Source organism: Chrysochloris asiatica, unplaced genomic scaffold (genome assembly GCF_000296735.1).
Source record: "Chrysochloris asiatica unplaced genomic scaffold, ChrAsi1.0 scaffold00150, whole genome shotgun sequence".
NCBI classification, from domain to species: Eukaryota; Metazoa; Chordata; class Mammalia; order Afrosoricida; family Chrysochloridae; genus Chrysochloris; species Chrysochloris asiatica.
The window spans coordinates 7,815,365-7,829,313 of record NW_006408668.1 but is presented as its reverse complement, the minus strand read 5'-3'; the positions used below and the strand labels follow the sequence as shown (position 1 = coordinate 7,829,313).

General features: G+C 43.9%; 2 protein-coding genes across 2 annotated transcripts in view; one reads left to right on the top strand and one right to left on the bottom strand.

Moving 5' to 3' along the window:
• Positions 1-1,522: 1,522 nt before the first annotated feature.
• On the bottom strand, positions 1,523-7,928 carry LOC102840255 (cytochrome c oxidase assembly factor 5-like). Its single transcript, XM_006870754.1, has 3 exons — positions 7,830-7,928; positions 2,039-2,122; positions 1,523-1,564 (listed from the first exon to the last, which is right to left on the bottom strand). The coding sequence occupies exons 1-3, from the start codon at positions 7,926-7,928 to the stop codon at positions 1,523-1,525; spliced, it is 225 nt and encodes a 74-aa protein (XP_006870816.1).
• Positions 7,929-9,474: 1,546 nt separating this feature from the next.
• UNC50 (unc-50 homolog (C. elegans)) overlaps positions 9,475-13,949 on the top strand; it is a 16,968-nt gene continuing 12,493 nt past the window's right edge. The window contains exons 1-2 of the mRNA XM_006870753.1: positions 9,475-9,754; positions 10,472-10,592. Of these exons, the coding sequence (XP_006870815.1) occupies positions 9,475-9,754; positions 10,472-10,592 (401 nt within the window). The remainder of the gene's footprint in view (positions 9,755-10,471; positions 10,593-13,949) is intronic.

The window sequence follows — 13,949 nt, the reverse complement described above, 5'->3', positions numbered from 1 at the left end:
TAAGTCTCTTGTGATACAATAGTGAATAATTGTTATCAGGACTGATTGTGAGGATTGGAAATGTAAAGGTGGACATTTTGTAGCAAAAGAAGGAAACTGACTTTTCAGTCCAGGAATGGAGGTCCCTGGAACCATCAAGGAAGAAAAGCGGAGTGTGACACCCTACCTAGAGAAGCAGTGACACCAAAGATGGAGGCAGAGATGATGACGTGGAGAGATTTAGAGATTGAGCGGCTGGGGACTTTAGACACAGAGAGGGAGAGGGGCTGTGTGCTGACAACCAGGGAGCAGGCTTGCAGGGTATATACCCTTTGGTTGGTTGATGATGCATGGAGGGGATGGTAACCATGGCAATGAAACGATATATGATAGGATGAATGTGAAGCTAATGTTCTCTCTTGTAAACTATGACATAATTCACAATAAAATATTTTTAAAAAGACATTGTGGGGAAATATAAGCCAGTCATAAATCCTTTAAGGAGCTGCATCTACTATTAAAAAGTGTTACAATTTGATAATAAAAAGGGAAATGAAAAGGCAACTCAATTGAAACATGGACAAAGGATATGAATAGACACGTCTCCAAACACACACAAATGGCCAATTAGTATATGAAGACAGATTTAATATGGTTGTTAATGAGTGGTGTCGAGTTGGTTCCAACTTTGTGACACTATAGAGGGTTTCCCAGGCTTTTAAATCTTTGCTTGCGCAGAAATCATCATCTTTATCCCTTGGAATGGTTGGGAAGCTCAAACCATCAACTTTGTGATTCCCAGTCTACTGCCTACCTACGGAGCCACCCTGTAATAGTGTTAAGTACTATCAACTTGGTTATAATCCATAGCGACTATGTATAGGGTTTCTGAGGAACTGCTCGTGGGTATGAACCAACAACCTTGTGGTCAGCAGTCTAGTGCTTATCCTACAGTACCACACCAGAACTCCTATACAAGGTCACTATGAATCAGAATGGACTCGGCACGTAACAGCAACTTCAGCAACTCATTGAAAGTGAGGCATTTCTTTTCCAAGGAATCAAACACAATTTATTTATAAATTAGGTAGGACAGACTGCATAAAGAAAGTTTCAGCTTAAACTTTTCTGAAGACATTTTCTCCCCAGCCTCCATGTTACTGATTATATTAGTCAGGTACATGATCTTCATAATATTCACAAATGATGTGCAAACTGTCAATGGATTAAAGAGTCAAGTTTGAAAATAATCTTTCCATTCTTTGTGCTTGCTACGAACGTTCTAACAATTTGCAAGACATATTTATTTTGTGTCCATAATTGTTCAGTTAAACTTTTTCATTCCTCTAAAACCTAAGGGCAAGAAAATCCATATTTATACTTATTCAAAACCAGAACTTATCCACGTCCCATTTCCCATGGAGGGAACAAACCCAATGAAATGAGCAGAGAGAGCACACAGCATGTTTCCTTTTTGACTTCTCTGCATTAATGACCAGAGAAAATCCTTTGTTGTTTTCATCTTGGTCTCTACATCATGGCATCAGTAGCCTTTTCTTCCTCTGAATCGTGATCTGGTATCCAGCTGAAATTAAATGTACATTTAAACGTTGTACAATATAATGTACTAAGCACAACTTTGGTAACGGAGATCACTACACGAGAGAAGTAAACTAGTCTTCAGAAAAAGTAAAGCAGTAGTGGTCAGAGCGGCCAGGAAGAGGATCCAGCTGGCCTTCATAACAAGAAGCCTCGCTGACAGTGAGCAGCATGGATGTTCTTGTCAAGAGTGGTTCACTCTTCATCCAAACGACTTTTCACTCTTCATCCAAACGACTTTTTTTTTTTTTTTTTGCTTTGAACTACACTCAATCTATGCCGCCTTCTAGCAAACTTAATGTTCTACTTAGGTTTTGTTTTAAGTTAAATCTAAATGTATTTTTAGAAAAATAGCAACTGAGAAAAGGGGGACGTGACAAAAGTAGCACATACTCATTCTGAGATTAAAAATCCTCTAAGAGGTTGAAAGCATAAACTTTTAAAGTATTTAAACACTTACCATTGACCTTTTACATTCAAAGAATGAATATTTTAAAGCTTGGCAGTTTCCTTCCTTCAAACATTGCCGAGGAGTTTTTCCTTCCTGTAATACATAAAACAAAAAATAAATACCTGGACATTTTTTCCACAAAGACAAAATTACTATCCTTTTGGAGATTGTTCTTCTTCTTTTAAAGTTAAATAAAAGATTGTAAATTACATAAGACAAAGTTTTTACTCCATTTTGGCTATAGGTACATAAGGGCAAAAGGATGGAACGCTCACTGGTTTGAATTGGATACTTCAAAATGTTTATGTAACAATCTAGAAAATTAGTCCATTAGCTCCTTGTGGATAAGAAAGGAAAAAGTCATGACAAAGGCAGTAATAGGGATTCTTCAGTAATCCTAAAACATTTATACCCAAGAACTCCTAAAGTCAGAGACTGTGTATATTTGTGAGTGTGTGTGTGAGAAAGAAAAAGAGTGAGCCCAAGCAAGCAAGTCACCTATGAGAGGCAGGCATGCTGCTGTGGGAATGGGAGGGTTTGCTCTGGAAGTATCAAGAGACTTTAAAGTTTCAAATATTATCCTTCTAGTAATTTTCCCAACCCCCACTGTCAGGTTTACAATTCTGACCTCAGCTGAATACTAGCTGGAAGAGGGAAGCTGGGAGCTGACAGCATTTCCATGCTAGTTTGAAGGAGATCTGCCTGGGTCAGATGTAAAATTAACTCATTTTTAAGCAGTGATAGGAGGGAGCATGGCAGCTCTGTAGGATACACTGGACTGCCAACTCCAAGCCTTGCAGTTCTAGCTTACCAGGCACTCTGAGAGAACGTTAAGGCTTTCTGCTCCCAATCAGATTTCCAGCCTTGGAAACTCTATAGTGTGGCTGTGAGTCGGCACCGACTCAAAAGCACTTAACAATAATCAGTAAGAACTCAAAGGAAGTTTCAAGAGAAACACTGGACCAAACCGTTCCCTTTCTGCCATTGAGGCACGATGCTCACAGAAGACTGACAGGACCATCACTTCTGACTCACAGTCAGTACTTCTGACTCGCAGCAAAGTGATCATATTAACTGAAAATCGAGGCAAGAGCTAAAGTATAGTATTTTTCTTTCATGTTAACCATGGAATAAAAATTCTAAATCTACCTCTTTCTTACCTTTGAAGAGTTTGAACAATCAGTATAAACTTAATTTTAAAAATGTGCATATACTACACACCTGGGGCAGCTTACATTCACAATTCAAAGAGTAAAATGAAAACGAAAACTGAAGGGCAGCGCAGCTCCTCTTTTTGAACACGCCCTTATCCATCTGTCCTGTACCTGCCTTCACGGAAGTGAATTGATGGAATGAATATATACAAGATGCTCAGAACACTCAGGCTTAGTGAAAAATACTAATACTGAGTTCCTGCCTACTCAGGGCTTTTACTATCAGGTAGCAAGGAAGATGCACACAGGAAAACACTAACTAGTAGCACAAGCAGCATCCCAGGTGTGGGCGAAGGTCTGAGCAGTAAAAGATCAGCTTCCTGGGGATGCGAATACCCAGAGAAACATCTGCAAACAGCAGACTGACCTCTGACATTTCTATTCACCTCAGAGGTTTAATGATACCAAATTACGATTTACAATTCGCAAAACAAAATAAAAGCCACAAATTAAAAATTAAAAGCCAGCATCACCAAGTAATAAAAGAATCATACCCTTTATGAACATTATCCTTGGATAGTACTTGACAAAATAAAGGAAGATCATGAACCCTTCCTACTCAAGCTGTGTTCCAGTGTAAATGGGTCCAGCAATGTGTCTGTGGCTAACATTACTCCTGTTCAATATCACTTTCAAAGTTCACACAGCCTGCATGATGCTCTTGCTGAGTGCTGTCGAGGTTTTTTCCGACTCACAGCAACCCTGTATAGAGTTTCCAAGGAGCAGCTGGTGGGTTTGAACTGCAGTCCTTGTAGTTCACAATTCAGTGCTCATCCTATAGCCATACCAGAAGTCCTCAGCCAGGATAAGGTGCCCTAAAGTTTTAGTATCAGAACATTTTAGTATTAATGCTAGAGACTTAATGGAACCGCCAATGAGGTAGGCTACAGTAACATTTGTGGAGTCCTGGTGCGATGCTGTAAGACAAGCACTGGACTGCTAAGAGTAAGGTTAGTGGTTCAAACTCACTAGCAACTGTTACAGCAGTAGCAGGTTAACTTTTTTCTGCCAAAATTTGTATCATCATTCGTGGGCTATAAAAAATGATCAACTTAAAAAGTAGCCAGCTATACTTGGTCAAACATTTAATTAACTGATTTCTAAACCTACGATATGCAGATGATACAACCTTGCTTGCTGAAAGTGGACTTAAAACATTTACTGATGAAGATCAAAGAGCACAGCCTTCGGTATGGATTACATCTCAATGTAAAGAAAACAAAAATCCTCACCACTGGACCAGTAAACAACATTATCAACGGAGAAATGACTGAAGTTGTCAAGGACTTCATTCTTCTTGGATCAACTATTAACACTCATGGAAGCAGCAGTCAAGAAATCAAACTATGTATTGCATTGGGCAAATCTGCTGCACAAGAACTTTGTAAAGTGTTGAAGAGCAAAGATGTCAGCTTGAAGACTAAGGTGTGCCTGACCCAAGCCATGGTATTTTCAATAACCTCATATGCATGTGAAAGCTGGACAGTAAATAAGGAAGACCATAGAAGAATTGATGCTTTTGAGTTATGGTGTTGGAGAATATTGAAAGTACCATGGGCTGCCAAAAGAACCAACAGATCCGTTTCGGAAGAAGTGCAGCCAAAGTGTTCCTTGGAGGCCAAGATGGCCAAGCTTTGTCTCTCATACTATGAACATATTGTCAGTAGGGACCAGTTGCTAGAGAAGGATATCATGTTTGGTAAGGTGGAGGGTCAGAAAAAAAGAGGAAGACCCCCAGCGAGATGGACTGGCAAAGTGGCAGCATCGATGGACTCAAGCGTGGCAACAGTAGTGAGGTTGGCCCAGTATCAGGCAGTGTTTTGTTATGCTGTGCATAAGGTCACGATGAGTCGGTACCAACTCGATGGCACCTAACAACAACAATGTGATGATTAGAGCTCTGGCAGTATAGTGGTTATGAGTCAAGCTGTTACCTCAAGATCAGCAGTTGGAAACTATCCACTGTTCTTCAGGAGAGAAATGAGGGTTTCTGCTTCCATGAAGATTTACAGCCTCAGAAATCCTATGAAGCGTCACTATGAATCAGAACCAATTCCAGGCACAGCACCACCAATGTGATGGTTGGCACAGTGATTGCCTCGACAGGGCCAAACCAAATGATTTCTCAGGACATGTAAGGCCCGTTCCCCACCCCTGCTATACAATGTCACTATGAGTCAGAACTGACTCCAGTCACTAGCAACAACAGAGTAATAATACTTAACTAGAACCATCTGGCTCATTCAAGAAGCAGGGAAGATGCAACCCAAATTCCACCTGCTCTGCATAATCAGGGATTTTCCTTCAAGCAGGTGATGTTGGCTCCCTCCCCCACCATTGCAATCCCTCCCCACAACCTTTATTTTGCAAGTGCCTGTCACATTCCCTAGTTTTTCCGGATTAAAAAGATACCTACTACCTGGTCTGTGTTACTTCTTTCTTTGCACTTAACATCTGTTCTTGGCCGCTTTCTAGTCTTTACGTGTGCCTGGTCCTATATTTCAATCGCCGTCTCTAGAACTGATCCTCACTAGGCGTCCCTGCACTACCACAAACGCCCCCAACTCCTCAGGAGATAAAGCTGATGGGGTGTGCTGCCCACAGGAGCAAGACGGAGGCAGATAAAAGACATCTATATATGGTGATGTCTCCCAAAGCTGTATCTCAGATGCTACTTTTTTCATAAACTTTCAGCCTGTCGGGTAGAAATTTCTCGCAAGATACACTAAACCTAACAGAAGCATTACTTTACTATCTTCACCTTCAACCCAAATGGCAGACTGCTACTTGTCTCTTAATAGTCTCTCTTACATTTTAGCTGGATAAAACATCTGCTGCTAATCAAAAAGTAGGACCCGCCAGCTGCTCTGCAGTGTAAAGAACTGGTGATCTGCTCTAGTGAAGATTGGTGGTGATGGTTATGTGCCATGGAGTCGGTTCTGACACACAGCGACACAATTAGGGTTTCTGAGGCTGTAAATCTCTACGGGAGCAGAAAGCCTCCTCTTTCTCCTGCAGAACGGCTGACCGTGAGATTAGCAGCCCAACTCATAAGCACTCTGCTCCCAGAGCCTAGGAAACACTAAGGGGCTGTTCTACCGTGACCTACAAGGGCCCTGAGTCAACCCAGTGGTACACAACCATAACATGGTGGTTGGTGGTGGCTGTGTGGCATCGAGTCCGTTCCGATTCATAGTGACCCTGTATAGAGTTTAAGGGAGCAGAAAGTCTCATCTTTCTCCCTCAGAGCTGCTTAACAGCTGGTGAATTTGAACTGCTGACCTTGCTGTTAGCAGCTCTGCTATGCCACCAGAACTCCTTGCTAGACAAGATTTCCCAGCCCTACTTGCAGCTAGGTGTGGTGCTGTTGACTGAATTCTAACCAATGGGATGTGAGGGAATTTCAAGTGTAAAACTTCTGGGCTGGCTCTTCAATGAAACAAGGGCTGCCCCCTTTCTCCACTTGACTCCATATTATGGGTTGCAACAGACTCCACAGCAATGCGTTTGGTTTCTTTTGTTGGCTATTAGGACTGATAAGGAGCTCTAGTAGCGTAGTGGTTACGAATCGGGCTGCCAACATTAAGGTCAGCAGTTCGAAACTATCAGCCGATTCGCCGGAGAAAGAAAAGGCTTTCTGCTCCCGTATAGATTTACAGCCTCGGAACCGCTATGGGTCAGAACCGACTCGACGGCACATAACAACAACAAGGAGCTCTGGTAGGTAGTGGTTACCAGTGGGGCTGCTAACAACCTCAAGGTCAGCCGTTCCAAGAGAAAGATGAGGCTTCCTGATCCAGTACAGATTTACAGCCGCGGAAATTCCATGCTGGGTCGCTATGAGTCGGAACCGACTCCAGGACACACCACCACTACCACTAGGTCAGACGCCATGGAAGCAAGTCACTCTTGGACTATGTGTATGAGAGCGACTTCCTGTTTTCCATCACGGCACCTGGAACAAGATTAACAGTGTTGGGGGTCCATGGAAGATTGAATGGAGCTGCCCAGGGCCTACACTTTGGGTTCAAAAGAGAATTCTCCATTTTGTTTAGGAGACTTTTTCTGCATCCCTGTAGCTAAACTTACAGCCTAACTAATATACTCCCAATTTTTTTGCTTTCTGAGATCAAGATTGTTGTTGTTAAATGCTTTTGAGTTAGTTCGGACCCATAGTGGCCCTGTATATGGGTTTCTGAGGAGCAGCTGGTGAGCTTGAACCACCGACTTTGCAGTTCAAACAGCTTTGCAGTCTGGTGCATTAACCCACAGCACCACACCAGGACTCCGAGATCAACATTAGTAATTCCCAAACATGGCTGTGCCCACCAACCAACCTGGGGAACTAAATGCTGTTGTTAATTGATTCCCACAATGAGGCCCTACAGTTTTCAGGTGGGTTACAAACTGGCATAAACAGATTACAGCATTGTATTTGCCTAAATTCAGACACCTGGAGCTGTGTTTTACACCCAGGACGGTTAACTCGAAGTCACGTCCCAGGGCCGACGGGGAGCCCTCCTTTGAGCCCGGCCTCCCCGCTTGGGCCATTAGGACCCCGAGCTCTCGGCAGCCCGCCGCACTACCTGGAGCACACAGTCCGACTGCAGCAGACATGCGCCCAGGTCCTCCTTCACGCCGGCACAAGCGCCGCCCTCTGGCTTGTCCTCATAATATCGGGGCATGACGACGACCGCCCACCGCTCCGGCTTCTACCCGCGTCAGTCGCCCGCCACTGCTACCCCGTGGGCCGCCAAGCCACCCGCGACGGAAAGTACAGGAAACCGGCAACAACAACTTCCGGCGGTAGGGCCGGGAGACTACAAAACCCGAGAGGCCGCGCGTCAGCGGAAGTGGGCGCATGTGACGCAGACACACCCCTAGCGCCGGCTACGTTGCGGGAAAGGAAGTTAGCCGCGGTGGCGGCTGCGCTTGGCTTCTGGGCAGAGGTGTCGGACTAGTGCTCCTGGGTCCAGGTCGCAGCAGGGTTCCAGGTGAGGTCTGAGGAGCGCTCCACCCGCGCGAGGCTCGTTATTGCGCCGGGCGCCGTTTCCTTTGGCAGCTCGCGGCCCGACGTCACCGCGGCCGGGGAGTGACCATGCCCCGGTTCCGGTTCCTTGGCCCGTGGGCAAGGTTGCCTGATGAAGAACGCCCAATTAAATTTGAAATTCAGATGAACAATAAAGTTTTTAGAATAAGTATTCCTGAAGTACTGCGTGAGAAGTAATTCGGCAAAAAGTTATTTGTTGCTTATACGAAATTCACATTTACCATGGGCGTTCTGTATTTTGTTTGCTAAATCTGAGCTGGCAGGGAGCGCCTGGGCCTGCGGAGTGGACTCGCCTGGCCTCGGGACTGGTCTGACCCAGATCCCACGCTGTCATTCCTTCTGCTGAACTGGGAGCCGCACTAGGCATCTGAACAGAGCTTTGTGTCTGGGCCATATTCTAGTGAAGGAGGAGCTTGCTGACCATACTCCCTTGGCTTTCGTGAATAGGCCATCTCTTTTGCATTGTCTGCTCAGCTTATAGGCTTTTCCTTAATGGCTTGGTAGTTTGTTTGTTGTTGTTAAATGCCGTCGAGTCGGTTCCGGCCCATAGCTACCCTGTATAGGGTTTCTGAGGAGCAGCAGCTAGTGAGCTTGGACTGCCGACATTGCATTCTGGCGCATTAACCCACAGCGCCATACCAGCACTCCTAAAGTGCCTTGTTGTTAAGTTCCAGCGAACCGGTTCCGACCCACAGTGACCCTGTATAGGGTTTCCGAGGGGCAGCTGGTGAGTTTGAACCACCGACCTTGCAGTTCAAAGGGCTTTGTAGTCTGGCTCATTAACCCACAGCGCCACACCAGGACTCCATAGCGAATTTAAGAGCCTTGAATTTAGAACCAGACTAAATTGGAATCGTGGCTCCATCACTATCTCTGTGATTGTGGGGTGTTATTTTCCCCCACCCAGTGCCTCTGTTTTTTTCTCCCTACTATCAAGAGCTTCCTGTGGCTATTTGAGGACACAGTGAAGCGCTATTACCCTGAGCGTGGTGCTGCCATTGTAATAACAAGTCTTAGAACAGGCCCTTTCACTTTGGGCACTTGCCCTCTGAGGATTCGAAATGACAGTGTAAAGTGACTTCCCTGCTATTCAGTAACTAGGAAGAAAGAGGTGTGCTAGTAGCTAAGAATTTCTTCATATTATTTGTATAAGAGATTTTTCCCCCCTCCTGTTTAGGAAGATGTTACCAAGTATTTCAGTGAATTCCCGAGTGCAAGGGAATGGTGCCTTGAATTCCCGAGATGCAGCACGACATACTGCTGGAGCAAAACGCTACAAGTACTTGCGAAGGCTTTTTCGTTTTCGGCAGATGGACTTTGAGTTTGCTGGCTGGCAGATGCTCTACCTGTTCACATCGCCACAGAGGGTTTATAGAAACTTTCATTATCGAAAGCAGACAAAGGACCAGTGGGCCAGAGATGATCCTGCTTTTTTGGTCCTGTTGAGTATCTGGCTATGTGGTAAGTGTTGGTTTATCTGCAGTACAGCTGAAGAGCATATTAAGTGTTATGGATTGTTATTTGTCCTTTAGAAGAGTTTTTGTTATAAATGCATTGTGGGTCAGAATTTGAGGGGTGTTTGGAGGTTCTTTTTGAAGTCTCAGAAAACTCAGAGGAAAGAAAGTTATTTTTCCTGATTTCTGCAGGTCTTTTCAAAGCTTAGAGCAGATTTCACTCCATGTCTTTTAGCTAGTATGATACATAAAGTGGTTCCCAAATGCCAGCTTGCTGTTAAGAGGAATATTGAGGTTAGACATTACATCTCACAGTTAGACAAACCCAGAGTGAGAGAGTTCTGCAAGACTGATGTGAACTTGAGATACTACTTGTAAGTTCTCAGCAATGTGGTGAAAGAGTTCTAACCACCATTAGGGTGTTGAGGTATGTAGAAATTCCCCCCTTTAATTGGAGTCAGACTATGTGAGCGTCTTCTCTGTATTGGTGCTGTTCTCTATACTGGGGTGAATTGGCCAAGCCAGGGCCCTCTTAAGTAGTACTCGGGCCATTCTCTGTTCAAAGATGGAATGCATTTCTGTCTCCATTAAGTATAATACATCTTTGAGATTTGGGGTCTGTCTCCTGCACCAGACTGTCAGACGCCTGGAGGGCACAAGCTGTGCCCTGTATCCCCAGAATCTAGCACAGTGCCTCAATACATCTTGTAAATCTTTCTTTCAGTGTCCACCATAGGATTTGGCTTTGTGCTGGACATGGGATTCTTTGAGACGATAAAACTGCTCCTTTGGGTTGTATTCATAGATTGTGTAGGCGTTGGTCTTCTCATATCAACTTTAATGTGGTGAGTAACATAGTTTTGGTGTTTAAGATACCACAAGCACCTCCTTTCCCTCCGAACCGCAGACTTTGTGGTTCGCAGTCCTGCGCTTACTGTATGGAGCCACCGCACTCCCTAGAGATATAGAGGTTGATGGAAATTGAAAACGAGATAGATTGACAGGATTGATTTCAGTTGCTAAGATTGTTATAATTTGTATCTGTCAGTACCTCTGTCAGAAAATATTGTAAAATTATGGTCTATATTGTCAAACAGTAGCAAATAATTGAAATGATTAATTATATCAAACTAATGAAATCCCTGATATTGCAAAAATACTATCTGTTTAGCCATTACTTTGTTTATATGATGACACAATTTTGAGAGCATTTGTTAGTGGAGACCATTTTTAGAGACAGAACATCTGCAGGGATATTACATGTAATCTTATTTTGAATCTTTGGCATCAAATGAAATTCACTTGAAAATGAAGGATTATTAAAACATTTCTGGTGATTTCCAAGTGAGACTAAAACACACACATACACACAGAGATCATACTGGAAGGTCTTCAATCTGATTTTGTCTAAGGTTGCTTTACTGACGAATACTAACCCTAGTGTGGTGCTATAGGAAAAGCACTGGACTTCTAGACACAAGGTTGGTGGTTCAAATTCACCAGTAGCTCCTTGGAAACCCTATACAGGGTCACTCTGAATCGAAATGGACAGCAACAACGAATGAAAGATTGGGGTTTCAGCCCACCAAATAGCTGTAAAGGAGAAAAGACCTGGTGATCTGCTTCTGTAAACATTGTTGTGAAATGCCGAAAATCCTATGGGGTGGTTCTAGTCAGTCACCTTGGGTTGCTATGACAACAACAGTTCTGTATGTAAATCTGTCAGTTGCCAGTGAATCAATTCCGACTCAGGGAGTACCCTGCATGTTCAAAGGGGGTTGCTCTATCGAGTGCTCAAGAGTGTGACCTTGAAGAAGTAAATTGCCAGGCCTGTCTTCCAAGACACCTGTGGTTAGGTGTGACCCACTAAGTGTTTTGTTAGTACTTAAGTGTCACCCACGGACCCTTGGGTATATGAATCTAGGGTGTAGTTTTCCAGTTCTTTATAGATATTGTGTGGTATTGTGTGGTTGGCATGCTAGATGAAGGAGGGAGGCGGATGTGGTGAGTGTTTTCAGTAGTGAGTAGATTGAGTAGGGACGGGAGCGGGGTCCTTGTCTATTAGAGAAAACATAGGAAACATTTTAGTCTCAATCATTTGCTAACTCTGTGACTTGTAATTCCCACTTTTCTCTATCGTAAAATGGGACTTATATCCATATTTTAAGGTTTTGAGAAGACTGTGGTATGAAAAGTATGTGGCACATTGTTGTTAAGTGCCGTGGAGTCAATCCTGACCCATAGCAACCCTCTGTAGGGTTTTTAAGGAGGAGCTGGTGAGCTTTAACCACCAACCTTGCAGTTCAAACAATTTTGCATTCTGACACATTACCCACAGCACCACACCAAGTGCTTAATAAATGATATTGATATTTTAAAACTCAGACTACAGACTGTATCCTCTGATGATGTCACACTTTTTTGCTCTTCTTTGTAACTTTTGGCTTGTATGTTCTTGCTGTTAAGAGCTTGCGAGTCTATTCCAACTCCTAATAGCCCTAGATAGGATTTCTGAGGCTGAGAGCATTGCTTTGTGGGAGCATTGTTTATCCTACAGAGCTACTCTGCTAGTGTGTTGTTGACAAGTGCCGTCAAGTTGGTTCCGACCCACAGTGACCATGTATAGGGTTTCCAAGGAGCAGCTGGTGAGCTTGAGCCACTGACCTTGCAGTTCAGAGGACTTTGAAGTCTGATGCATTAGCCCAGTTTTCACACATAAAGACTCTCAAAGGAATAGTTAAGTTTATTGCAAGCTTTATACCATGAATGCAGTGACTTCAGGGCCACAGAAACCAGTTGTCCTGGAGTTCTGCTTTAATGGGAGTCCACCTTGTAGTTTGAATAATGTTGTAAAGTAACTGACTCCGAATTTCAATTTTTGAGTACCCATTTTGTGAGGAACCAGAACTGGAAATTTTGATAATTTCAGAAAGGCTGCAGGAACCAGAATGAGGAGGAGGTGTTTTGGGGAAAAGGAGGGTAGTTGATCCAGGAACCAATTGGAAAAGCGTGTCAGGTCTGGAAGCGTAGTGTGACTTTGACTGGCAAGAGAACTTGTTCTTAATGCAGTGTAGGAAGAGAACAATGAGACTGGCCTGTGTCCCCTAGCCCAGGATGGGAGAGAGGTGGGAGATTTGAAGTAAGGAGAGGATATCAAATTTACACATTGTTGTTGTTGTTGTTAAGTGCTGTTGAGTCAATTCCGACCCATAGAGACGCTGTATAGCGTTTCCAAGGAGCATTAGGGAAAGCTTTTTTCTGGCAGTGGAGGAAGAAGTGTGCAAGGCTGGATCCAGTTGCCAGGGACTATGTCAGGGAAGAGGAGGCCTAGAGGGTGTTGGTAATAAAAACAGGAGAGACAGATTAGAGAGCTTCCTGTGATAAACTGACAAGGGGTGGGGAAGAGCAGCATGCTAAAGTCTCCTTTGGGATGGCCTGTACATTTTTTGCTTAAGTATATGACAGGTACAGATGTAAATTTTATGTCGGATATGTTCAGTTTTGGTAGCTTGTTGAATATATTAATGGAAATAAGGTTCAGGCATCCGAGTGGCACAATTAGGTACTCAACTATTCTAAATCAAAAGTTTGAACCCACTCAGATGCACCTTGGAAGAAAGACCTGGCAACCTGCATCCAAAAGTCCACAGCCTTGAAACCTCCTGAGAGCAGTTCAGCTCTGCAGTATGTAGGGTCACCTTGAGTCAGAATTGAGTCGGCATCAGCAGTAGAAATTGGGATCAATGACCTTGACCCTAAAGGCAAGAGGAGGACGTGGCTGGTGTCTTTATTATGGAGGTGGGGGAGAGGTAGAGAGCACAGTTGCCTTTGAGCTCTCAAATGCCTGTATGCTTAGGCTGAGGCAGACTGAGGAGCTGGGAAAGCAGAGGACTAGGAGCAGCAGGAGAATGACCCCAGAGGAGAATTGCCTTTGCTAGTCAGCTGACTGCCTGCGCCATAAGAACACTAGTGGCGCCTGCTCTTGGCTATGAGGAAGAATATTGATGGCTAAGTTTCAGTTTACTAAATACTGTTTTGCCTTTTCACATTTTCAGTAGCTAAGTGCCCCACCCACTGCTGTTCAGTTGATTCTGATTCTTAGCTCCTCAGTAGAACAGACTATAGAATTGACCTAGAGTGTGGACTGCTGACTGTTGTTGTTGTTGTTGTTAAGTGCCCTCGAGTCGGTGCCGACCCATAGC